Here is a 26708-nt window from a genome sequence, read left to right as displayed (position 1 = left end):
TCTGCCTCCCAAGTGCTGGGATTGAAGGCGTGCGCCACCATGCCCGGCTTATTTGCGGATTCTTCCTGTTAGACTTAACTTGGAACCCTGAGCAAGATTAACCCATGAGGCTTCTCTGCAGTCACTTCTGGGGATATGTGGTGCCAATAAATTAGTTATCCACGACGCACCTTCCCAGCTGAGGTCCAGGAGCTCTGCCTTCCTGCCTCGGCTCTCCTGCGGCGAGCACGCGGCCTGTCCCCCTCCTTGCGGGCACTTTTTTCAGACATTGCTTGCAGGGCTGCTGTTGGGTTCTGTTCCTGACATGAGGCTGGGCTGTGTCTGGTGGAGAGAAGTCGTGTTAGATGTGTTCCCTTCGGGTAGCGGTGACAGCTGCGGGCCCAAGAGCTCGGGGCTCCCACGGCTTATCAGAGCAGGCGTCTGCAAGCAGGGACGCATCCGGGTGTGTGCCAGCCTGAGCCGGTGTTGCCCTGGCACCGTGGCCCAATGTTTGCTAATTCAGGGCTTCGGCTGGCAACTGCCTTGAGTAACAGCAACCGGCCATATCTGGGCCTGTGCACACATGCATGTATGCGTGTTTTTGCCCTGACAGGAAGGAGTCTCTGTAATCAGGCTTGCTGCTCTGCTGCTGCCCAAAGATGTTTCTCTGTGGGCTCAACGGTTAGGCCCTGGTTGTGACTGGGTTGTGCCTAGCGTGTGGTTAGTGTGGGCTGAGGAGACCTGGTGTGCTGGACATGGGGTCCCAGCTCTGCAATTAGCCCTGGGTTGGAGATGGAACGATGGGGGTCTTCAGGGGCCACTGGGAGGGTCCAATGACTTGACAGTAGCAGGAGGTGGCACCCTGGTTTCCAGGGAGAAGCAGAGCCTGGGCTCCACGGCACACCTGCAGCTTCTGAGCCCCCAAGGGTGCTTGTCCTCATAATAAGCGCTTTCCCATAAAAAGCAGGTTTCCTGACTTCCTTAGACATAAGCCATCTGCTGGCATTGGCCTTGTATGTCCACATGGCAGATGTCAGCTAGGACAGAGTGGCGCCTCCTGGTGGGGGAAGCCCCACTCTGCATGGTCCACACCTCCTGGGTCACTCACTCATCCTGTCCTTTGTCCCATCTGGGTGCTGGGGACTCAGGTGAAGTGTTCTAGATCTTTCTCGCTTGTCACAGGCCACACAGGTGGGATGGTGCTGAACTTACGGCTTCACTGGCTGTGCTGGGGTTGGCATGTGGGGCCGGAGCTATGATGGGAATGCTGTTGGGCCTGGATGAGACCCCTCACTAACATCCTGAGCAGGTGGGGGGAAGACAGTGCCCTTACTTGGTGCTTGTCCACAGCCCCGTGGGGCGCAGCAGGAGCCCGTGTCAGCACAGAGCCTGATGGACTGCATCCTAGAGAGCTTTGCCTTCCTGAATGCTGATCTCGCCAGTGATGAGCTATATCTGTTTGGGGGATCTCAGGCTCCAGGGTAAGTGCACCCCAACGGGGACCAGACCCAACCTCACTTTGGGCTGTCTTAGCTCCTGAGCTGGCTAGTCACTGGGTCTACTCCTGCCCTGGCCCTTGGCCCCAATTGCATGTAGTTTTATTATGCATGGTAACCCCTCCATGTCACTATCCCCAAAGAACAAGCCCTTGTGGTCACTGAGGAACTGAGACTGGCCTACCTAGGCCCCAAGCTTCCTGCTCCATGGAATGGTCTTTATAAACCTCTAATAAAGCTCTACCGAGCGGGAAGTCCTGGGTTCGATCCCCGGCATAGCATCAATCAGGCATGGTGGTACACAGCTGTAATCCAAGTGCTAAGGGGTGGAGGCAAGAGGATCAGGAGTTCAAGGCCATTTTATGCTCCACAGGGAGTTCTAACAATAACAGCAGTGCAGTATAACGCAGCAGACCTGTGACCTTGAACGCACTGCTGTGCTACAGTGACTGCCTGGTGACCATGGCTCTCACTCGCACCACTGTCCAGCTCCTACTCACGACGCCATCTGCTCTGATCACGCTCCTGTCCCCAGACCTCTTCAGCAGTGTCTGGGGCCTGTTGCGCTCCTGGAGCCTGGCTGGGTTCAGTGCTGAGCTCTGTGAGCTCTGTGCTCAGACAGAACACTGAGGCTCAGAAGGTGACTTGCCAAGCAGCACAGAGCAGAGAGCACCCCAGGTTGTGACCCCACACCCTGCACCCACTTGGCTGGCAGCCACCTTGCTCCACTGAACCCCACCCACCCCACGGGTCTTGGAGATGGCCTCCGTGATGGAGAGCAACCCGAGGAGGCAGGGACCCCTTTACTAACCTAAGTGCTTCTCCCCCCCACCTCCTCCAGGAAGGACAGCCCTCCAGCCCCTCAGCCATCACTGAAGGCATCTCCCAGCGAGCTCACAGCCGGTGGCCTGGAGCTGGACCAGCTCCTTATGGTACACCTCCAAGTCTGCAAGGCCCTGCTGCAGGTGGCTGGCTGGGTTCAGGCTGGGGCTGGGGGCTGGGCTTGAAGGTGGGGTCAGAAGCCCGTATCCTGAGAGCCGCTACCACGGAGGCTCCTCGGTGGGAGGTGCTGGCCAGGGTCCAGGAGCGCCGAGTCCCGAGCCGAGGCTGTGCCGTCCATCTGTCAACTCCAGAACCCCCATCCAAAGTGGCTCAACCACAGGAAAAGGCTCTTGGTGCTGAAAGGGCTCCAGGGTGGGCTTCAGGCTCAGTTGTATCCAGAGGCTCAAGTGCCCAACACCACGGTCCTTGCCTTCTTCCCACTGCCTTCCGACGTGGCTTGGCTTCACTTTTGGGTGGGCTGTCCCCTTTCGGTGGCAGAGGTGGCCTCTGGGTGGCTCAGCCTGCTTTTTACTGGCTCTGCTTGGAAGTTCTCAGGGATCTCCCCTTGCAGCAGGACAGCCTTGGGCAGCGTGGAGCCATAGCGTCATGGCGGACCTTGGCGGGCCGGGAGGCTAACCTGAGCGTCACGACTGCTTCCAGAAACTGGCCTCCCCTAACGTGTCGGCGATGGTGCGGAGCGCCCTCCTGGAAGAAGTGGCCCAACAGAAGCGGGTTCTGGAGGTGATTTCTGACCTTGACTCCGAGAAGGTCAGCAGGGCGACCTCCGTGGAAGACAGTAAGTAACGCAGGCACGGGCCGCTCATGTGAAAACGCGAGGTGGCCCGTTGGCGTCCAGGGTCCTGCCCCCACTTCCTCCGTCTCCCGTGGGTGGGGCAGTGATGGGCAAGGCCGTAGCTGGGTTGCATTCACACCCGCCTCTCAGGCTCACCGAGGCCATTCTCTAGTTGCATCACGACACACAGTGTACCCTCCCACAAGCAGCGGCTGTCACCCCAGCACCCTGTCTACGCCCCCACGTTCACCTTCTGCATGGTCCAAGCTTCTCGTCCATTGTGGGGGCTGGTGACAGTAGCTGTCCCTGCCGGTGCTGTGACGACGGTAGGTGGGGAGGGGCTTGAAGCCCGCATGGCCTGCAGAAGGAAAGGACTGTCCGTGCGTCCTGGCTGACCTCGCAGGTGCTAGCAGAGGAAGATTCTAGAGCCTCTAGGCTCCTCCAGCCCAGGCCGCTTAGGCGTCTGTCTGTTCCCAGTCATCCCGCAGGCCGTGCACAGGAAAAGTGGGCTGGCGCTATGGCGAGGCTGCACGCAGCCTGGCAGGGTCCTGGCCTGCCCTGGCACCACGCTCCTGAGTCAGCTCAAGAGGATGTTTCTGCATCGTGTCCGTGGGAAGTACCCTGGCCAGCTGGAAATAGGTAGCGTCCTCTTCCTGTTCTGTCCCACCAGGGTGGCATGCCGCATCTCCTGTGTGCAGCCCTGTGGTAACAGGGCCTTCTCGACCCTCACCCCCCCATCTTTATGATGTCTGCATGGCACCCAGAGTCCGTTTCAGATTGGTGCCCCCGTGCCTCTGGGAGAGTAGGCTACAAACCACTGAAATGGTGCCAACACCAGTGAGCCTGGTGCATCTCCTAGGGACCTATTTTGTGCCTGCCACTGAGCCTTAAAAGGGTTCAAGGATTACCAAAAGGAAGGTATATAAGCAAGGGGTGATCCAGACACCCTGAAACGCTGCCTAGGTTCTTCCTAAGTGAAGGGTGAAAGTCCTATGCCAGGTGGTGGCATTTGATGTCTAGACGCTCCTCCCAGCCTGGGGGCTGCTGCTGGCATCTGAGTTCTGGCCTGAGGATCCAGAGTCCACTGGGGTGGTTGTAGGGCACCTACCCTTCCCTATGAGCTCTTCCCATGATGTCCCCTCCCTCCGTCAGTGTGCCGCAGGCTCCTGGAGCAGGTGGTGAGCTGCTGCGGGCTCCTACCCTGGGCAGGGCTCCCGGAGGAGCTGAGGGTCACCTGGTTCCAGCTGCACAGCTATTTGCAGCGGCAGGGCGTCGCCGACCTGGAGAAACACCTGTCCCAGCTCACCAAGGAAGGTAGGCTGGGCGGCAGCAGCCCCTGAGTGTCCCTTGGGAGTGAGACAGGAAGGAAGAGCCCCGGGTGGCTCCCTTTCGGTTCCCAGAAGTCAGCCAACTCTCCCTCCAGCTGTTAGGAAAACCCTAATGGGGCACAGAACCCCACAGTCAGCAGGGGTGGGAGTTAGCCCCCAAGGGCTGTGGCCATGACCCTCGGCAAGGGAGTAAAGAAAGCCAAAGCCCAAATCAGAAGTCAGAAGTCCGCATGCATTTGGATTTGGGACGTGTGTGTAGCAGTGTACTGTGCGTGCATGCCTATGGAGGCCGGGCTAAGATGGAGGCTGTCTTCCTCTGTCGTGCTTCTGCCTTTTCTTTTTAATATTTTATTTCTTTATTTATTTAAGAGAGAGAGAGAGGCAGAGAGAAAGAGAGAATGGGCACGCCAGGACCTCCAGCCACTGCAAACAAACTCCAGACACATGCGCCCCCTGTGAATTTGGCTTATGTGGGTCCTGGGGAACTGAACCGGGGTCTTTAGGCTTCGCAGGCAAACGCCTTCACCACTAAGCTATTGCCCCAGCCCTGCCTTGTTTCCTTTTTCTTTTCTTTTTTAAATTTTTATTTACGAGACAGAGAGAGAATGGGCACACTAGGGCCTCTGGCCACTGCCAACAAACTCAAGACACACGTGCCGTGTGCATCCGCCTTTACGTGGGTCTTGCTGCCTTGTTCACTGAACCTCAAACTCCCTGCTCTTTGGTTAGATTAGCTCCTGCCTCTATCCCCTCAGTGCTGAATTTACAGCTCATCTGGATGTGTAGGTGGGCACTAGGGCTCCAATTCAGGTCTTTATTCAGACATCTTCCCAGACCTTTTGTTAATCACAGTTTCCTTATTTATTTATTTATTTTTCATTTTTCTCTGTAGTTTTGTTTTTTGAGGTAAGGTCTTGCTCTAGTCCAGGCTGACCTGGAATTCACTATGTAGTCTCAGGCTGGCCTCGAAGTCATGGAGAACCTCCTACCTCTGCCCCCCCAATGCTGGAGATAAAGGCGTGCGCCACCATGCCCGGTCCCTAGACTGATCTTGCATTCGTGACCCTCCTACCCTCACCACCCCAGCGCTGGAAAATAGGTCTGAGTCATGGGCCCAGGCTCAGCTGTGGTTCTGTTTATTTCAGTGTGTGTCCCTTCCATAGAAAGCCATCCTAGATCCCAGGAGGACCCTTTGCAATGTGTCCAGCAGGGGCTTGCTGGCACCCCCCCCCCCAACACACTGCTTCTCTGGGGCTCTGGGCAGTGAGGTGATTGGCCCCCTCTGCCCATCCTCCAGTTACTCTCATTGAGGAGCTGCGCTGCTCAGCACAGGCCAAGGCCCTGAGGAAGCTGCAGGGGAAACGGCTGGGTCAGCTCCAGCCCCTGCCGCAGACCCTGCACGCCTGGGCGCTGCTGCAGCTGGACGGGCCCCCGAGAGTGAGCCGGGCGGCCAGTGCTCGCCTGGCCAGCGCGGCCGGGAACAGGCGGTTCCGGGAAAAGGTACGGTGGTGGCGGTGCACCCTGGCTGGGTGTGCACTCTTGCACAAGTGAGTGATCAGGGCTGAGTTCACGGGGCGATCTGGGTCCAGAGATGCTCTGAGGAGGCTGAACGTGGACTGGGGTGGGATCTAAGCTGCGGTCATCAGGACACCCGAGGGACACAGCACTAGCTGACACCTTGCTGTCAACTGGACTGTTAGGTCCAGAGGTGCGCAGAGACTTGGCCATGGTATTGTATTGATTTTTTTTTTTTTTTTTTGAGGTAGGGTCTCACTCTAACTTAGCCTGACCTGGAATTTACTCTGTAGTCTCAGGGTGGCCTCAAAATCACGACGATCCTCCTACCTCTGCCTCCCAAGTGCTGAGATTAAAGGCGGGCACCACCATGCCCTGCTTTGGCCATGGTATTGTTGTGATAGAGGGGTTGGGGGGGGGGCAGAGCTGCTGCTGGAAGGGGCGATGTGGAGCTGGAGAGATGGCTTAGAAGCTCAGCCTGCAAAGCTTAAGGACCCAGTGCCCAAGTAAAGCCAATGGTGCACGTGCCTGGAGTTCACTTGCAGCGGCTAGAGGTCTTGGTGTGCCCATTCTGTTTCTTTTAAATAAACGAGTAAATAAAATAGAAGGGGCGATGTGGGGAAGACACACTTTCCCCTTCTGTCCTGGGAGCAACACTGCCCTTTCCACCCTGTGAGGTGACCCTCTGTTCAGCTCTCTCAAGTTGGCATGTGACAAGGCACAAGATACCTTCCAGAGGGGTCTTCATGTCGTTGCCACAAGCCTCGGGGTGGGTGTTGGGGGCTAAGCTAACGCATCTCCTGATAGAATGACAGACCTTCCCCTGAGTTGTGACTCACTGCTCACAGCCGCTCCATCCCCCAGGCTCTGCTCTTCTACACCGACGCCTTGAGTGCGAACGATGCCAAACTGCAGCAGGCTGCGTGTATGGCGCTGCAGCAGCTCGGGGTGAGTCCTGCGCTCTCTCTAGCGGCTGGCGGGCAGGACACTGCTTTCAGGGGACCAGAGAGAGGGAGTCACTGCTAGCAAGAGGACTTGGGCAGTTCTCCCGCTGGGGCCACCAGGGGACTCCCTGCTGAGCTCTATCTTTAGAAGTTTCAACAAATTTTAAATACAATGCACTTGTTGTAGGAGAGAGAGAGAGAAAAAAGTAAAATTCAGAAATGTGAATGTTACCAATCACCCTAGTTCTTCACAGAGGACTGGTGGTCTTTTGGGATATTCCCTTTCTGCCTGCTGGAGGGTGTCTGCACTTAAAACTCCGGATGAGGGCTGGGGAGATTGCTCAGTGGTTAAAGGCACTTGCTTGCAAAGCCTGTCAGCTCAGGTTCGATTCCCAATACCCATGTAAAGCCAGACACAGGACTGGTGCATTTGCAGTTGTGAGAACCCCGGGCGCACCCATACACACACAGTTTTAAAAACGTGGGGCTGGGTGTAGTGGTGCATGCCTTTAATTTCAGCACCCGGGAGGCAGAGGTAGGAGGATCGCTGTGAGTTCAAGGCCAGCCTGAGCCTACATAGTGAATTCCAGGTCAGCCTGGGCTACAGCAAGACCCTAACTCAACGCTCCCCACCTTAAAAAATATTTGCAATCAGAGGACAGAGAAAGGACACACTAGGGCCTCTAGCCACTGCACGTGAACTCCAGATGCATCTGGCTTATTGTGGGTACTGGGGAATCAAACCAAGGTCTCATGACAATCTTTCTACCTCTGCCTCCTAAGTGCTGAGATTAAAGGCAGGCACTACCATGCCTGGCTCTAAATATATATATATTTAATCATGAAGCCAGACATGATGATGCATGCCTTTGATCCCAGCACTCGGGAGGCAGAGGTAGTAGGATCAATGTATGTGAGTTTTAGGCCAGCCTGGGACTAAAGAATGAGTATCAGATCAGCCTGAGCTAGAGTGAGACCCTACCTCAAAAAAAAAAAAAAAAAAAAAAAAAAAAAGGCTGGAGGCTTAGCGGTTAGGCGCTTGCCTGTGAAGCCTAAGGACCCCGGTTCGAGGCTCAATTCCCCAGGACCCACGTTAGCCAGATGAACAAGGGTTGCGCACGCATCTGGAGTTTGTTTGCAGTGGCTGGCTGGAGGCCCTGGCACAGCCATTCTCTGTCGCTCTCAAATAAATGAATAAAAAAATTAACAAAATTTTTTTAAAAAGCATGAATAGCCAAGTGTTATCACAGATAACCCTATGAACACTTTTCCACATAAAGTTTTATAAAATGCCATGTGGACTACACCTTCGGGGATTCGTGACTCCCAGGCCAGAGTATGCAAGTGTCTTTGGAGTCCTCTCTGTCCCAGGGATGTGAGGGGTTACCTGCTCTGCTTCAGTCCCATCCACAAAGGGAATTCTCTCTTTTTTGTAGAGTCTTACTCTAGCTCAGGCTGACCTGGAATTCACTTTGTAGTCTCAGGCTGGCCTCGAACTCTCAGAGATCCACCTACCTCTGCCTCCCAAGTGCTGGGATTAAAGGTGTGCACCACCACACTCCGCCAGATTCTCATATTTAAACTTGAGAAACAGACAGTGGGGGGGAGGCAGATAGAGAATGGGTGTGCCAGGACCTTTAACCACTGCAAACAAATGCCAGACGCATGTGCCCCCTTGTGCATCTGGCTTATGTGGATTCTAGGAAATGGAACCTGGATCCTTAGGCTGAGCAGGCAAATGCCTCAACTGCTAAGCCATCTCTCCAGCCCAATTCTCATTAAAAAAAACATCGCCCACTTGTTGGGTAAGAGTGGGTTCAATGCTCATCAAACTCACTGATACTGCTCATCCTGGGAGAGCATCAGCTGAGGCTCGGTTCCCAGCAGAGGGCGCCGTGGTACAGGAGGGGCAGGCCCCTCAGAGAGGGTTCTATGGCAGGGGGGTGGGAATCAGGCCCTGGTTCTCAAGGTTGTTGGAGGGCAGTCAGATGAACTAGGAGGTGTCAAAGCCTAGAAGGAAGAGGGACTCATTTTCAGAAGGTGCCTGTTGGCAAACCCATTGGCCCATGCTGGGGTTGTAAAGAAACAGTTCCAAAGGTTCTTCTGACTGGAGGCCCCCTAAAGAATGGAGACCCCAGAGGCCAAGCCAACACAGACCCCCTCTGCTCAGCAAGCCATTACTCTCCTGACCCCACAGGGCATCGAGAGCATCGACCAGATTGCGAGCCTGTGCCAGTCTGACCTGGAGGCCGTGCGAGCGGCAGCAAGGGAAGCCACGCTGTCATTTGGTAAGGCTGTCCGACGTCCTGTGCAGTGCACTGTCGTGCGTTCTTAGTGGGGACAGCCACACCTGGCTCTGGGCACACACAGGTGCCTTTTGGGACCCACCACGGGTTTCCCCCACACTTACCTGTCCTCAACCTAGGGCAGGCTACCCTCACAGCTGAGTGGCAGGGAGTTTTCTTTTCTTCTTGAAAAGTAACTGTAGGTCAGCAGACTCTGACATAGGCCAGCCCTGTCACAGCTGTGAGGGAGGCCCAGTTCATGTGTCCCCTCCTGACATTCCTACCCTGGTCCCTGACAAGATACCCAAACCCATGTGTCTAAGTCTTAAGGCCACCCTGACCTGGCAGAGTGGGACATCGAGGTGGGAGACAACCAGTGACAGCCACTTGTGCATTTCAGGTGAAAAAGGACGGCTGGCTTTCGAGAAGATGGACAGACTCTGCTCGCAACAAAAGGATGTCTTTTGCCCGGAGGCAGATGTTGAAATCACAGTGTTTTAACAAGGTTCAGTGGGTGAGCTCAAATCTCGTGTTTTTACCACTGCTGCCCAGTCTCCACTGTACCCAAGCCTTGGGTGGGCACTCTGGACAGAGCACCTGCCTGAGGCATGGACCACTGACATTGCCCAGGGCACAGTGGCACTTCCGGGGCTGCCCGGCCTCCACTGAGCACTGCGTTTGCATCTGGGACTCTGGCCTTCCCAGGGAGCGGCGCCAAGGCAAGCATCAACCACGTACAGTGGGGACCAGGACAGCCATGTTGGGGGCCTGTGCACAGGTTCCAACGTGGACGAGTGTGTGGCGAGTGAGTGCCCTGAACACTGGCTGGCAGGCCAGCCGGCAGGGGTGGGAGGAAAAGTCTACAGTGGCTCGAGACTTTTCAACAGCACCAGCTGTCACCTTGGGGAGCTGGGGACCGTGGGAGAGTTGAAGGCAGAGTTTCTACACCCTATGTCCTTGGCCCAAATGCCAGTGGTCAGCCAGACAGCAGCCGGCTGGCCACGGACCTTCTTTCCCGTGTCCCCAGTGTAACAGTGCTCAATGGACGCGAAGTGGTCCTGGCAGGAACGCCATGTGCTGTGTCCGTGCACATCAGACCCAACAATCTAACATCAGGCCTGTCAGCTCAGGTGCCCCTGAAGCGGGCGCTGGGTGGAGGGAGGGTGTGGTCGTCACCCGGGAGCACGATGCGTTTCTCATTCAGGTGTCCTGAGAATCTGAGGATCTGCTGTGAATGGCACTGCTAAATGTTCCCATTTGGACTTCCTGTGGACACTTTGTGCTTTCCTGATTCAACTTGTATTTATTTAAGTTGTACTCGTGTCTATTTTCTAAAATTTGCAATTAAAGTCTTTTAATGACTGCTCTTTAATGGATGTTAGCTTTAGTCTCCACAGTAGACGATTCGCTTCCCCAGACAGCATGCTCTGGCCTCTGCTCTCTGGTGGCAGGGCCGTGGCCCGGAGCCCTGGGCTCCGCAGAGCAGGGCTGCCAGCAGGCCACCTCCGATGTGGACACACCAGGGCAGGGCCTTTGTCAAGCCTTTATGCCCCACCCTGGATTTCTGTCCCAGAGTTACAAACTCACTCTTTTTCACACTACATTGTCTTCTACAGCTCAAATGGCATTTCATACCTGAAGCCTTCAGCTGACGGTGCCCCCCAGGCTCATGTGGCCCTGTGACCATGGCCCCACTTGTTTTCTAGTGTCATGGGCCCTGCTGGGAGGTCATGGCATGGACCCCACTCCACAGGCAGCCTTGAGAGTCCTGAAAGCCTGGATTATCGCTGCCTAGAGCTAACATGACTTTGATGCAGGAAGCCACACCGCCACCTGTAGGAGGGGCGTCATACGGTGTTTTGTATCAAAGGAAGCCTTCACTAATCCTTTATGTCTCAGTATCATGTCTAAGCCAAACACCTATCAAACGCAACCTTACATAGGTACTAAGATGTGGAAACCACAGCGTCAGACAACAGGCTAGGAGACCTCTTGGGAAGCTAGAGCAGAGCACAGGGCTTCAACTACTAGTTATTTCTGAGTGTTAGGTACCTGAGGGAGGCCACAGTGTCCAAAACACTCCTCAGTGAGGGAAGGCACACTGACTGGCTGGAGACACCTGCGTGCATCAGGGATGGAGACAGGCGCCACTGGGGTCAGGTGACAAAGCAAAGAAGTGCTAAGCATGCCCACACTCTTTAAGGAAACCATTTTATTGTTGCAACTAGAACATAACTCACTGCTGACAGGGTGGCTGGGCAAGTGCCCAACAGAAGACCCAGAGGTCCCCTGCCTGCATGCACCCATACCTGGAAAGGGATTATACCAAACACCCCACTTTTTGTTGGTTTCTATTTTTGTAAAAATGGTTTAGTCCATGGCCACTGTAAAAAGAACGACCTGCTGAGTAGATGACGGCTTAAGGCATAGGCAGAGCAGCTTGCTAGCTCTAACGTGACGGCAGAGCTCTCGGGGCAGGAGCTAACCAGTGCGGCTGTCTAGAAGGCCACCACCGCACAGAAACCTCAGCTACTACAGATGCAGGACTTCAGAAAACAAGCCCACAGCCAAATGCTCGCAGCCTGGCCCCTGGCCCCACCCACACCTCCCTGGGCTCTGCAGGCTGCTCCGCTGACACCTCCCTGGGCTCTGCAGGCTCAGCCTCCACAGTCCCACCAGAGTCGCTCTGCACTGTGGCTTCTCCGGAGAAAGGCAAAATGTGAAAATGCTGGCAAGAGAGCAGCTCGGGGGCTCCAGCTGCCTTTTTCTTATTAAAAAATGCCACCAAATGTGGAGGCCTTAGGTTCCCCTCGCAGGAAGAGTGGTGAGCACCGTCAGTCCCCATGGGGCTCAAGGGCGGCAGGCACCCTCACCCCTTGACTAGGTGACCGGGGCAGCAGACTGACTCTAAGAGCTGTCACCCAGGCTGTCCCAGGAGGGTGGCTCCCAGTTGCCTTGATTCCAGATCCTGGTCTGCTCCAGCAGAGCATGAACTTGGAACGGAGGCGGCTGACCCCAGGGGTGGGAAGGGGAGCCCTGCTTTTCTAGACGTCCAGGGCATGAGGTGTGAATATGGCTGGCCATAACCTTGGAATGTCAGAGTTACAGTGGGGCCTGGCTGGACCAGGCCAGGACTGGAAGTCACCAGTGTCACTTTCACACGGAGTGGCAATTACTGCAGCAATGGCCTTGGGGCTGTGGTCTCGTACCAGTCCCATCGTGCAGAGGCGCAGGACTCATGTCGACGTGGAGTAATGCCTGGGAAAGGCGGCGGGCAGAAGAGCCAGCCCAAGTCCTTGCACACTGTGATGCATGTGAGACAGCCAGGGGCTTCTTCCACATTGCCCACGGTCCCCCTTCCCAAATCTCTGCCCAGCACCTGGCATCACTGTGGGCTCCCAGCATGACCTGAGGGTGTTTCTTATTGTCCTCCTTGATGGAGCCCTGGAAGGCCAGGCCGACATGGAAACATCTTAATACATTACTGGTTTCAGAAAATGCTAGTGCAGTGTGGATGCGGGGGGGGGGGGGGTAAATAAATATGGTGAACAGGACGGCAGACGCCGAGCAGAGGCACAGGCCTGCGGCACGAGGGCGCACCGGGGTGGGCGAGCGGCACACCAGCACCGGCTCCCTGGCTCTCCACCTCTCCCTGGTTCTCACGAAGATGGTGGTGGCCCTGTACTAAAGGAGGCAGACAGGGAAAAGCAGGAAAAGGACACATGGCCCGACGGGGGCTTAGTGTGGAGTAAGTGTCCTTCCCAGCCAGCTTCCTGCCAGGCAGGCCCGGGAGAGGAAGGCCGGGCCGTGTGTGGCTGCGCATCAGGAGCCAGCGGGAAGCAAGCGGCGCAGCTGGGCACAGACTCGCAGCACAGCACTGCCCAGCTCGTACGCCACCCAGGCCACACGCACCTCCGCAGGGACAGAGCTAAGGGTCTGAAACTATGTTTTGAGAATCCTGACTCTAAAGAAACCACCCTGAGGACAAAGTGTCTACATTTTCTAAGCCATCTGGTGCGCTAGAAGATGGTCCCTGGATGAAGGGAAACGTGAGGCAGAAGGCCCGTGAGGCCCAGGCTCTGCCTGCCTTGCCCCGTCATCAGCTCACCTCACAGGTGCGGGTTCTACGGTGGTGGCATTTCTTTTCCATGAGAAGTGGAAACAGCAGGGTGGGATGCTGGCGACCAGCAGGTGGTGAAGCTAACCCCGAGGCAAGGCCCTGGGGGAAAGCCTCTGACAGGGTGAGGTGCGCACGTGCAATGGCAGCTACAGGAGAAATGGAGAGCGAGCGAGCGAGCGCGCAAAGGGACACAGGAGGGACACCCTGAGCAAAGCAGAAGCCGGCTTGCTTTCTAGAGATGCCTGCATCATTTCTCTCCTCAGGACGGGGCGGCTCCAGGCACCATCCAGGCCCAGGGTGCAGTCAGCTGCGCGCTGCCCGGGCCGAGCCGGCAAGTTACATTCGTGGCAGTTGGGGATTCTTTCCCTGGGAAATCAATTGTAGACTGTGAATCCAATTCACTACTGAAGGGTTCAAGAAAGCTTCCTAAGTGCCCAGTCATCTGTTTTTTTCCAGAAACAACAAAAAAGCTGCTTTTTATAAAGGTTAAAAACAACAATGTGTTGTCATTCTATTTTTTCAAAACAAACACAAAGAGATGAGAGAGAGAAAGAGGTGAGGAGAGCGAGCGAGAGTGCGAATTATTTGGCATTTTCTCTACTTCTCCTGAACAGGTTAAGGCCCTGAGATTAGACTCTTGTATTCCTGGGACCACAGGGCTCCTTCAAACCCCAGTGCATCGATCCTCCGTCCTCTGTCAGCCCTTCCAGTTCCACTAGAGAGCCTGCGAGCTGCTCCTCCGAGGCTGGCTCGGAGGCTCCAGAACCAAACCCCAGCATGGGCAGCGCCCAGCGCCTCCTGCGCACGCACGCACGCCTCGCCGGCACGTCCGTCAGTGGAAGCACAGCCGGTAGCACAGGTAGGCACCAGTTGCCAGGACTGTGGCCATGCACACGTTGACCAGGAAGGGCTTCCAGTGACTTGGCGTCGCGTGCACCTTCTGTTCTTCCTCCTCGGGCGGGGACACCTGCCCCTTGGCGACAGAAGCCTGGGTGCTGTGCAGACTTGCACCCACCATCCGCTTTCTAACTTCAGTGTCTTGACTCGTGCTGAGGAAAGAGGCAGAGACGGTCATTCGCCTTGGGGAAAGGGGATGGGACGAGGACAGTACCATAATGGAGGTACTTTGGGGAGAAGCCAGCCCCACAGCAGAGACAAGTGGGCTGGCTCTCTCTGCTGGATGGGAAGACCAGGCCAGAGGAGACAGCTCACGGGCTGGAGGGACAACTTAGCGGTTAAGGCATTTGCCTGCAAAGCCAAAGGACCCAGGTTTGATTCCCCAGGACCCATGTTAGCCAGATGTACAAGGGGGCACACATCTAGAGTTTGTGTGCAGTGGCTGGAGGCCCTGGTGCACCCGTTCTCTCTTTTTCTCCCTTTTTCTTATTCTCTCTTTCTCTCCCTTTTTCTCTGTCAAATACATAAATAAAAATACTATATATATATAAATAAATAGTCAACTCACAGGCCACCTGTCCTCTCCTAAACCTCAGGCACCTAGAACAGCACCCACAGCCAGGTTTACTGTGAGGATCAATTCAGCCCAAGGTCCACTCACGTGCAGTGCACAGCTTGCTTTACTGTGTACACAGTCCCTGGTCTGGTCACACCGGTGTCCCAGTGTGGAGAGGGCACGGCTTCCTGAGTCCAACACACACCGGCGCTCTGCCTTCTCACTACCCGTGACACAGCGGACTGCCACACCTCTGCATGCTCATGTGACCAGACAGCTCTGGGTGTCCCCATTGTGGGTCAATGTGTACCCATCTCAAAACTACCCTCCCCAAGGAGGGACCATGGGCCACCAATGTCTCAGAATCTGGCGCATGCCTAGTCGTCTCTTGCAGACAGCCTCCCCATCCCTAGCTCCTCCTGGCACCGTGAGCTGGTCCCTTTCCCAACAGGATGGTCTGCAGCAGACCACCGGACACATCCTGGTGTATCTCAGTGTTACCTCAGCACTTCACAGATGTCAATGTGCTTGTGCTGATGTAAGGGAGTAAAGGCAGTGAGGTCTGGGTGGTCACTGGGTCTGACACCACCTCAGTCTCAGTGCCGAGCGTGATCTGCAACCACCACAAGGTGGCGCTGAAGCATCACTGCAGTTACCGGCTCCCAGGTGGTGCTTCTCACAGGAGGGCAGCTCTAGGGCACAAGCACCTTTTACCAATGTGAGGCCATGGCCCCGTTTTTGATGCTTACGTGTTTCTGTACGGAAAGTCACTTCCCTTCGTTCCTTACCTGCCCATGCTGTGGGTGGCATTTACGGGGACTCTGCTTTCTTCTGTGATGGGCCCATCTCCATCCTTCTCCCACTGGTGGTTAGAGAAGAATTCCTTGCATTTCCCATTGTGTGGCTCCAAGATTCGCTTGGGTGGCCGGGGAGGTGGGGGCACGTGCTCGGGAGGGGGCTCCAGGTCCTCATGGGAGAGCTCCTTCCACTGGTCCTGGGAGAGAGTGAGGAGAAATCCTATCAGCACCTGCCCTTCGACCCTCTCCTCCCAGGATACGCGATGGGCGGCTTCCTAGGTTCCAGCCAAACACTTGGAGGCAGAGGCACATGTAGCTCAGGCTGGCCTCTGACTTGCTATGTGGCTAAGGATGACCTTGAGCTCCTTCCTAGTCCTTCTACCTCCCTCACCCCTGCGTGCCAGGACACAGGCTCAGTGCACCACCACACACACCCAGTCCATGATGTGCTCTACCCGCTGAGCTCTCCCCCCCCGCCCAGGCTGGCCTCAGTTTATTTCTTGGTTCATCCTCCCTGTGAGGTGAAATCTCTGGAAAACCAAGTCTTCTCTTGCTATTGGGACACTCAGCAAATATTCAACAGCTTTCCACCTGTTTCATTTACAACAGGGCTCAGGGTGGAGAGCACTGGCCCTTACGCACTGGCCCTGGGGCGCCAGCCCAGCTCCACAGACACCCAGACCTGAGTGCGGCTGACCTGCACCGAGGAGTCACCCATGATGAACTTGGCCCCTTCGATCACAGCCAAGTAGGAGAAGCGCAGCTGGTCGGCTGTCTGGATCAGCCCCATGCGGAACTTCCTCATCTCCAGCAGCACTTTCTTGATGTCCACAGAGGAGGGGTCTTTCCTCTTGTCCATCTGAAACCCAGAGAGACCACCTGAGTGGGCAGCACTGACTGCGGCACACCGTGACATTGTGCTTGGGACAGGCGGAAGCCAACCTGCGACTAGAACGGAGGCCTGAGAGTGTGGGCGGCAGCCGGACAGGGCAGTGTGAGCAGCTGTGGTCCCAGTGCATTAGAGCAAGTGGGGAGATGGAGCAGGAGAAGGCCCGAGCCTGGGACAAGGACCCTGCCTCACACAAGGGTGGAGATACGCAAGGTTGTCCTCTGACTTCCACAAGTGCTCTGTGGCTCATTGACAGTCCCCCCCCCCCCCCCCCCCGCCAAATATCACAAAGGAAAGCTCAGAACAGCAGAGAAGGGGTTCTCAGGCTCCTTTACAGCTGGGAGTGCTCTACAAGCAAGGATGGGTTACGGTTTAACAGCAAAGGCCAGAGTGTGGTGGCATCTGAGGAAGGGCACTGTGGATAGTGACGGGAGCTTTGAGTGAGCGAGCAACGTGGGCTCAAACATGTTCTGCCTGGGCTCCCCAGGCCCTCACCAGCAACAGGCAGGTGTCAGCCAGACAGAAGGTCCCCGACCTGCCGATGCCTGCGCTGCAGTGCACTACAATGGGGCCGTGCTCTGCGCTGAGTGACCCCGACTCTCGGACTTTGAAAAGAAAGTTCAGGAACGAGGCTGGCGATTCAGGGACTCCAAAGTCAGGCCATGTGGTATAATGGAAATGCAAGATTTCTCGAGTTTCTTGAGTCTGAAAGAGAAAAACATATGAAATGCATGTTCAGCACTTGGGAGGCAGAGGTAAGAGGATCACTGTGAGTTTAAGGCTACCTTAAGACTACATAGTAAATCCCAGGTCAGCCTGTGCTAGAGCAAGACCCTACCTTAGGAATGAACAAACAAACATACGGTGATAATGAACAAATCACTGGGACAGAAATTAGGTTCCATGTGCACACCAAGTACTTCGCAAATAGAAAGAAGCAGCAAGCCTCCCTGGTGCCCACCGCGCTGGCCAGGCAGCTGATGATCTGCTCGCTACTTCTCACGCGGCCAGCCCCGGAAGAGCCTCCCTCACTTTCTCTCGCTCCCACCCACTTCCATCATATTCATGGCCACAGCCTCACAGGTCACAGGACAGTGTGCTGCCATCCACAATAATCTTCTCAGAAACAGCGAAGCTTCCTGTGTGTGGTCGTTTGAATGGATGTCCCCCAATAGACTCAAGAGTTTATTCAAGCTTGTAACTTGGCTGAGAACAAGGGGTCACTGTGGGTGGATTCTAGGATCCAGTCCTAAGATGACTTTGGGGCAGATATAAAATACTAAGGTACGCTGAGAACAGTGCTTGTTTATGGTGCTGGTGGTAGTTTTTCTCTTTGCAGTGACCTGTGAAAGTGACCAGCTTCTTCCACCACGGTGGAACTTCCCCTGGATCTGCAAGCCTGAAACAAACCCTGTTCCTCCTGTAGACTGTGCCTGGTTTGGATGTCCACCTCAACACATGGAGCTGGCAGCGACACCAAGAAAGGGGTGAGAGAATACGCGGCAGGCACTTGCTCTGGGTTGCACTGGGCTTTGGGACCACTGGGACATTTGAAAGGACTGTCACTTCAGAGGACATTTTGGTCTCCAAAGACTGGGGACTGCTGAGGAGGACGCCATATGTGAGCACAATCAGCTATGAGAACCACAGCGTCCTGGCCTGCTGGCCTGTCTGTGCGTTCTCCACTTCCAATTCCAGGAATCGTCAGTGCCCCTAGTGGGTGCGCCAGAAAGAAAGAATGGTCCTGGTGCTATCTTCTGTTGCACGCACATGGTGGGGCAAGGCTGCCAGGGGCAAGGGGAAGACTCCTCCTCCTATGCCTCCTAAATGTGAGCAAAGGGTGAGGCTGCAGAGGGGAGCAACAGCAGCCTCGCGAGGCTCCCTGCCACAGGGTGACCCCAGGACACAGCCTGGACCACCTGAACGGCAGCTGACAGGCAATGCTTCCGGCCAAGAACCAGTCTAGGCACAATGACACCAAGCTACCAGCTGCCCTCCAAGAGATCCCAGCATGCCCTTGCTGTGGTATAAACATACACACAAAAGATGCAACCACCTTCCCTCTATAACACATGGGCTCTTGGCAGAGCTGGGAGACACTGCATAACCACAGGTAATTTACAGAGAACCCCCTCCAGCAATTTCACCCTTCCTTCCCTACAAAATGACCTCACACAGCTGCCACAACACTAAAGGGAAGTGCCTCTCCTATGGGAGGTGGGGGGGGGGGCAGGGTAGGGCACTTCAAATACATTTAAAAAACAGGTCAGCAAAAAGTATGCCAAAATGAATCTTTTGGTCCCTCCAATGAGGTTTCTCATGCCTGCCCACTCCTTTCACAAGGACTCTGCTCTAGATCCCAGACAAGGGCTTTTAAACAATAAAGATCCTAATGTTACAATCTACCAGCTGGCCAGGTACGGGAGCACAACATAACTCCATCACTCAGGATGCGCAGGGTGGAGGACTTCAACTTTGATAGTAGCTTGGTCTACTAGCGAGACTGTCTCAAAACCAACCAACCATGCCGGGCATAGATAGGTACATGCCTTTGATGCCAGCACTGGGGAGGCAGAGGTAGGAGGATTGTTTTAGGTCTGAGGCCAGCCTAAGGCTACATAGTGAATTTCAGGTCAGCCTGGGCTAGAGTGAGACCCTACCTCAAAAAAAAAAAAAAAACTGAAAAGAAAAAGAAAAAAAAAAAAGCAATCAGTCCACCCCCCATAAACCTGCAACAGCGGCAAAAGCCCTTTCAAGCCACCTGTCACCACGGCCACGCAAGAACACAGCTCCGTGCTCCATCCGGTCTCTCTCCACAAGCAGTTTCCCTGAAGTCACTCTTCCTACCTGGCCTTCCTCCCACCACTGCCACCATCACTCCTGCCAAACCTCCGAGGCAGCCACCTCATGCCCCTGGAAAGCGGAAGCAGCGTTTTCCTTCCTCTCTTCTGGTACTCAGGCTAAATTCTTCACTGTGAGCGTGGAGTCATGACCTTCACTCAGCAGATCCTGCCCTTCCCACAGCCCAGAGAGAGCAACGCGGAAGTCGTGCCGCCGCTCCACCCCTCTATGGGAGGCCCTCGCTGAAGCGCGACAAGGAAGAGCAGCCAGGATTTAGGCCCCGACTGCGGCTCTACCACGGTTAACCGTATGGCACTGCCGCGGTGAGCCCCTTCAGCAGTGCTCGGGATGGGCTGGGGCTCAGTGAGTCACTGTGAGGGCCCTGGGCAGGGCCTCTGGCACTGGTTCTCAGGAAAGGGCCTTGCCATGATCCAAGACCTTTCTGTAACAAGCGATGTGACAATTTTTTTCCCCAAAGCAGATCTAAGGCCTGGCCTACAAAACTTCCACTGGCCAGAAAACAGGAGGACTCTCCCTCCTTTCAGATGCACAGATTGCTAGAGAGACTGGTTTTGGACATGAGAAAGGTGGTACGCTCCACTGCCATGTCACCAACAGGTGCCACTTCCATCCTCCACAGTTGCATACAGGACCAAGAAATCTCTTTTTCCCTTGGAACTGGTTTTAGCTGGTATCCGGGTGAAAGAGAGCTGGCTCCACTGGCCCCAGTCACTGATGAGCATGCTAGCTCACACTGGTGCAGTGCCACATGACCCATGGGGCACAACTCCTGTGAGCACTGCAGCAGGGACCAGAACGCAAGGGACAAGACAACCCACCGGCAGGCACCCAAAGGACATGAACATGTGCCATACTTACAGTCAAGTTTTCCAACTCTAACTGCCGTACTGTGTAATAGGACTTGACGTCTTCTGAGATCAGTGTCAACTTCAAGTTTGTATCCTCAAAGACCATCTCTCTCTCTTCTTTCTGTGGCCAATACTGGGCGCATTTTAACTAGGAGGAAGGAACACTGAATTACCGTGAGCAGAGCAGATGGTGGGTGAAGGCCTGGATCCAGGTCTAAGAGCAGCGCGGCCAGGGCTGAGTCTCCTCACAGGCCACAGCACTGGAGTGTGGCAGGGCTCTGAACCTCACCCTTGGCTGCCAGGTGGAGCTACACTGCACACCAGGTATGTCCTCACGAACACCTCTGGTAGTGTCTCAATGTGACCAGGGGACAGGAGACAAGGCTGGGGAGTCTCAGCAGGCTAAGAGCTGCAGTCACACCAGTGGCTCACCCTTGCATTACTCTGTGTTGAGTGCGATGTGTGTGTGTGTGTGCGTACGTGGTCCTTCAGTGTGTGTGTGGCACAGCACACGTGTGGAAGTCAGAGGGCCTCTCCTACCTGGCTTATGGCAGAATCTCACTTGCTGCTGTGTGTATCAGACTAGGTGACCTGTGGACTTACAAGGATTCTCCTGTCTCCACTCCCACCACACCACGTGTGCGACTGCATCCAGCTGGGGGCCGGGGCCGGTGATCCCAATTCAGGGTGTCACGCTGGCACAGCAAGGGCTTTTACCCAACCAGCCATCTCCCCAGCCCCAGAAAAAATACTTCTGATGTTCTATTTGATACATTCAGAAAACACTTGATCTTGATTCAAATATTATCATTATGGTTTTAAAACAAACAAACCCAAAGGTTTGTTTCTTTGAAGTTTCAGGAAGGAAACCTGGCTCCAAGACAGTGCTTGTACTCCCCAGACACTTCCGCCTGCAGGTAACGCTCCTGACAAAAATGGCGTTTACCTGGAAAGCCTGCTGGCCAGGGTTCAATTCCCCAGCCTCCCACGTAAAGCCAGACACCAAAAGGTGGTACATGTGCCTGGCATCTTACAGGGACAAGAGGCCCTGGTACACCCACCCAGCCGCCCACACATACACACATGAAATTAAATTTTAAAATGGCTGCTGGGTCTGAGGCAGGATGACCATGTCTGCAGCTCGAGACCTCAGAGACCTTATGATTCTCTTCAAAAGACAGAGGGGCCAGTTCTAGAACATAGCACTAGTAACTCATGGGCAGTGGACCAACTGGATATTCCTCTGGAGCAAAGGGTGACCATGCGACTGGCAAGACTGTCACTCCCCACAGGGACAGGGGGGCAGCATGGCGGGAAGTTGCTGTGAACGTGCCCTGGGGATCCAGAGCGGTGAGACGTTTTGGGCTGGCCGAGCAAGGTGAGGCGGCGGCCATGTTTCAGGGGAGCAGCGGGAGACTGGCCAGTGGAGGCCCCGAGTGCTGCGGGGCTGAAGCAGTGCCAGCCTGAGGACCCGTGTTTCATCAAGAGTAGGGTGGCTGAAGCCGCCCCAACAACAGCAACCCAGAAAGCAAGAGAAACAAGAAGGGAGAGTGGGGTAATGAACTGTCCAGTCTCAGACACTGGCCAGAAGGCTTCTCAAGAGCCCACCCACAGTGAGCCTATTCTGATTATGTGGCTGGCTACACCATTTCTTCCCCACCTCTGTGAGCAGTTGGCACAGCCAGGCCCTCTAGTGAGGGTGACCTGTCAGTGCAGGAGACCTGCCCACAAGTCACAGAGGTATGACCACACGGCAGGACGCTGGTGGTCTGTGTGGGGCAGCTGGAAGCAAGATCTCAAGACTTTGGGGGCATCTGAAGGGGAGATTTATGCCCACAATCCCACAGTCAGACTCTAGAAATGAAGAATGTGGGCTGGAGAGATGGCTTAGTGGTTAAGGTGTTTGCCTGCAGAGCCCAAGGACCCAGGTTCAATTCTGCAGGACCCACATAAACCAGATGCACAAGGGGGCGCATGTGCCTGGAGTTCGTTTGCAGTGGCTGAAGACCCTGGCGTACCTGCTCTCTGTTTGCTTCTTTATCTCTCTCAAATAAATAAAGTTAAGTAAATTTTAATTTTTAAAAAGAAATGAAAAATGTGACCTAGTAGGCTCAAGGCAGGTGGGCGCCCACCACAGCAAGGAGGGATCAAGCGCGTTACGGAAGCGGCGCCGCTCCTCTTGAGAAGCAGGAGGCAGGCACCACTCCAAAAGCATGCGTAAGCCTGGCAGGGCTTTGCAATCTGGTGAAAACCAAGATTCTAGAGGCATCCTGGCCCATGCCCAAGTGCCCATCAACCAGCAGTTAATTAGACATCTACAGGAACATGCTTTGCTCTGTTATTTCCCATAGATATTTATTTTAAACATAAAACCAAAAAGCATGAGATCTCTACTTCCAGTTAGCAGATGGCACCAACCAGATGCCTAAAACACAGCCTAACTTTGACTGAAAGGTGAGCAGGCACTGCTAGAGTCAAGCCAGGACCTCTCTTGCTTACTACCAGACAGGAAGGCAGCAATGCTTGTGGCTGGTGTCCCTAGTAGCTGTCACTTGTCATGAGGGTAGATGTTAGCAAGGGTTCTAGAGGCTCCTGAGGACATCTGCAGAACCTTGAAAGTCAGTGTTGTGACCCCGAGATGGAAGGTTTGTGTTCCATCCCCCGGGCAGTGATTAACAGAGACCTAAGTGAGCAGGTCTCCGAGGATCTTAGAGCACAGGCTCTGGAATATAAATGACCTGAAACCCAGCGCTGTCTTTCGGAAGGGCTCTCTGATAGAGACTGGGCTTACTTTCCATCTGAACAACAGGCCCTCCCTCACACTCACAACACTCTATATTGATGTGTCTAAGGTCAGTTTTAAACTGAACCCAGGGCTGGAGAGATGGCTCAGAGGTTAAAGGAGCTTGTTTGCAGAGTCTGACAGGCTAGTTCAATTTCCCAGTACTCACATAAAGCCAGGTGCACGCACCTGGACTTCATTTGAAGTGGCAAGAGGCCTGGTGTGCCCATTCTCTTTTTATCTTCTCTCTCTGCTTGCAAACAAACAAACTCTGGCCCCTCAAACGATCCCAGTCCAACACACACAAGCACAGCACAGCTGGCTCTCAGGCACTTAGTCCTCACTGTCAGGGCCAGGACTACTTTCTCTACAGGGGTGGCGTCTCAGGTGCTCCCATGTTCTTCTCACCACTCAAGGCAGCCAGGACAGCTCTGGGAGCAGTGCCTCAGCTGAGCCCCAGAACAGTGCCAAAATCTGAGATGGCTCTGCACAGCACAGGAGCAGGAGGGTGACACCTGGACATGGGAGACAAGTAGATGCTGTGACTAAGACCCCTGATTCAAAGAACATGGAAAGAAACGGAAATTGTAACTCTGTCCCATCTGGAGTTTGGACAGGGAATCTAGGTGACCAGGACCAGCCATCCAGGGTCCGGTGAGCCACAGCATGACTATTCCGGAAAGCAAGCAATGCTGAGGACTGGGCAGGAGGTGGTGCTGGAAGCATGGAACCGAAGGGGCTGAGGAGAGCAGGCCGAGAGGCAGGGCTAGCTGAAAGTACAGAGGCTGAAGGGTGTTAAGAACTTGGAACATGCCGGGCGTGCTGAATCATGCCTTTAATCCCAGCACTCAGGAGGCAGGCCGAGATAGGAGAACTGCCATGAGTTCAAGGCCATCTTGAGACTACATAGTGAATTCCAGGTTAGCCTGGGCTAGAGTGAGACCCAACCTCGAAAAACAAAAACAAACAAACAAAAAAACTTGGAATGAAACCAGTAGCTCCCACAGCTCTGAAGAGCCACCTCTGCAATCATGAGAAGACAAACTGACCAGCTAACAAGGCAGGTGAAGAAGATACACTAAAAAAGGAGCTTTTGCATCTGTCTGTGTTCACCCCACTACCCAGACAAAAGCTGAGAAGGGAGATGAGGGTGCGGAGCAGATGGCTGCATCAGGCTCCCAAGGGACAGACAGCTCCTCAGCTCTCCTTTCTACTCACCTACTGACTTACTTGTTTGTAACTCACTTGTGTTGACAAACGGTTTTATCAGTTTGTTTGCCTGTTTCAATGAAGGGTTTTGCTCTAGCCCAGGCTGACCTCGGATTCACTATGTAGTCTCAAGGTGGCCTTGAACTCATGGCAGTTCTCCTATCTCTGGCCTTGAACTCACAGGAATCCTGCTCCCTGAGTGCTGGAATTAAAGATGTGAGCCACCATGCCCAGCTACTAGTAGTTTTTTGTTTTTTTTAATAAAAAGGTACCAGGACTGGGGAGATGGCTCAGTGGGTAAAGGTGCTTATCTGCCAAGCTTGCTGGCCCAGGTTTGATTTCCCCAGTACCCACATAAAATCAGATGAACTATGTCGTCCACGCGCCTGAAGTTCGTTTGCAGTGATAAGAGCCCTGACATGCCCATTCTCACTCTCTCAAATAATAAGTAAACAAATAAAAATTTTGTTTTAAAGATACCATGTAAAGGAACTATGAGAGCACTGAAGGAAGCACAGGGGACTAAGGAGATGGCTCAACACTAAAGACGCTTGCAAACCCTGTAGTCCCAGGTTCTATTCCTAGCACCCATGTAAGGCCCGATGCAAAATGTGGCACAAGCATCTGTCATTTGTTTGCACTGGCAAGAGACTCTGGTATGTGTGTGTGGGCGTGCATGTGCACATACACGTGCACAGGCATCCACATGCAGATAAAAAATATGAAAAAGGGTTGCAGAGATGGTTTCACAGTTAAGCTGTGAAAAGTTGGTGAAGCTTAAGGATACAGGCTCCCTTGTGCCCACATAAGCGAGACGCAGAAGGTGAGTTATGTGTCTCGAGTTCATCTACAGCAGCTAGAGGCCCTGGCATGTCCATATTCTCTGTCTCTCTACCTGCCTCTTTCTCTCTCAAATAAATAAATAAATTAAAAAATGGAAAAAATAAGAAAACACAGACCCTGGAGGACAGTGGGAGCTTTAGGGACTGGTAGGCACATGGGCAGCAGCATCAAGGGGAACCAGCCCCCAACTTACCGACCCTTTCTCCATCACTCGGTTGAGCATGACCACACCCCTGCTCTTCTGCTCCCACACCATCTCCCAGAAGTGGCCACAAGTGTTTGGTAAGGGGCCCTGCAAACACACAAGTTACATGCTGAGTTACACTGGAAACCCACTAGTAGGACTTACGCTGAAGAGTCAGCCGATGGCAGTGGCCTCCCAGGCCCACGGGGAGTGCTAGGCAGGCGGGCTGGGGCAGGGCCGCCTCCCTGCTCAACAGTTGGTCCTCGTCCCATACGCTGCCACGCGGTGAGAGGTGGTTTCCACCTCCGCCTCTGGTCTGGGCGGGCTGGCTGGGGGTGGCACCGGACTTCTGGACTCAACAGGGCAGAGCTGGGGCCCAAACTACCGAGTACAGGTGAGAGCCAACACGATGCGCCGACTGTTCCAGTCCCAGCTCCAATCTCCCATTCTCTTGTGACCCCACCTCTCCATGCCTGTTTCCAGCTGCCCCCCTCACTTGACTAAACAGGACATGTTCACAGGCTGTGCATGTCGGTGCTGGATGTGAAGGTCTTAACAGAAGCTGGAACACAGTGTGCTGGGCTCCTACGACTAGAAGTGTCAGGTCTGAGCATGAGAACCGGCAGCTCTGGACCAGGGAAGGGGAGAGGCATGGACACGCCAACAGTCAGACAGGTGGCTGGAGGGCCAGAGGCCTCAGGCACAGTGGGTACTCAATGATCAGCAAGCTCATCTAGTAACGGCAGATGCTGGTAAACCCAGGTGCAAGTGCCTGGAGCCGGCCTCAGCTCGTCGGCACTGTAGAACATCACCTGTGCCTTCGACACCAGGGCTGAGCAGTTCTCAGGCTAGCACCTCCTCTAGAACAGTCTCCATTCTTACCTATTTCCACCCAAGTTGTCTTTTTCCTTCTTGGCACTAGCACCCAGTGTCCTCTCTTCCCACTCCAACTCCCCCCCCCCCCCGTTTCTCCTGTGTCTGTGTGTGTGACTCAGGGATTCTGACAACAGTCACCAAACAGGTAACTCTCCCTCAGCCTGTGGCACGCAGCAGTCTGTGGTACCTGCTGTTCCCCCCACCCCCCAAGGCCCTTCGGCCCTCTAACCCTCCTGCCAACAATCTGCATTCTGCTACTCACCTGTAGCCTTCCATGGACCCTAGTGCCACCTGGCTTAGAACATGTCTCAGGACCTGACACGACACATCCTTTGTGGTGAAGGAGAAGGAGCACGAGCGCGCGACAGTCACACTACGAGGATGTGGCTGGGACGTGCACTGTGCACACGGAGCCCTGCGCATCAGTGGAAGGGCTCTGGACGTGTGGCTTGGAGCCTGTCTACAAGTCCTACTTTGGGGTCAGACTTGATTCCTTCCCTAACTCCCAGAGTAAAGGAACTATCTAAGAGGGCTATACATATCCATGGCACCATCTTACAGAACAGAGGCCACAGGCTCCGTAGCTCCTAGGGTGAGGGGAGAGGAAGGGTAAATATGAACAGGGCTCTTCCCTCCATTTTCCCCTCTCTCCTTTCCTGAGACAGGGAGCTTACTACATAGTC

The 26708-nt window shown here is 54.5% G+C and overlaps 2 protein-coding genes across 6 annotated transcripts in view; one reads left to right on the top strand and one right to left on the bottom strand.

Annotated features, from left to right (window-relative positions):
• Positions 1-10534, top strand: part of Ripor3 (RIPOR family member 3) — an 85439-nt gene extending 74905 nt beyond the window's left edge. For both annotated transcript variants that reach the window (XM_004663864.3, XM_045157722.1), the window contains 9 exons: positions 1330-1460; positions 2317-2440; positions 2958-3093; positions 3568-3729; positions 4243-4404; positions 5716-5918; positions 6798-6881; positions 9075-9165; positions 9563-10534. In XM_004663864.3, coding sequence (XP_004663921.2) covers positions 1330-1460; positions 2317-2440; positions 2958-3093; positions 3568-3729; positions 4243-4404; positions 5716-5918; positions 6798-6881; positions 9075-9165; positions 9563-9663 — 1194 coding nt within the window. In that variant the 3' untranslated portion in view covers positions 9664-10534. The remainder of the gene's footprint in view (positions 1-1329; positions 1461-2316; positions 2441-2957; positions 3094-3567; positions 3730-4242; positions 4405-5715; positions 5919-6797; positions 6882-9074; positions 9166-9562) is intronic.
• An 825-nt stretch (positions 10535-11359) lies between these two features.
• The window catches only part of Ptpn1 (protein tyrosine phosphatase non-receptor type 1), a 69255-nt gene continuing 53906 nt past the window's right edge, over positions 11360-26708 (bottom strand). For all 4 annotated transcript variants that reach the window (XM_004663865.3, XM_045156620.1, XM_045156618.1 and 1 more), the window contains exons 4-9: positions 25159-25257; positions 20142-20279; positions 16917-17126; positions 16230-16391; positions 15524-15729; positions 11360-14331 (exon numbers count right to left, since the gene is read on the bottom strand). In XM_004663865.3, coding sequence (XP_004663922.1) covers positions 14115-14331; positions 15524-15729; positions 16230-16391; positions 16917-17126; positions 20142-20279; positions 25159-25257 — 1032 coding nt within the window. In that variant the 3' untranslated portion in view covers positions 11360-14114. The remainder of the gene's footprint in view (positions 14332-15523; positions 15730-16229; positions 16392-16916; positions 17127-20141; positions 20280-25158; positions 25258-26708) is intronic.

This window comes from Jaculus jaculus, chromosome 8, assembly GCF_020740685.1.
Source record: "Jaculus jaculus isolate mJacJac1 chromosome 8, mJacJac1.mat.Y.cur, whole genome shotgun sequence".
NCBI classification, from domain to species: domain Eukaryota; kingdom Metazoa; phylum Chordata; class Mammalia; order Rodentia; family Dipodidae; genus Jaculus; species Jaculus jaculus.
The sequence above is the reverse complement of the archived record's forward strand: the minus strand, read 5'-3'. Positions and strand labels throughout refer to the sequence as shown.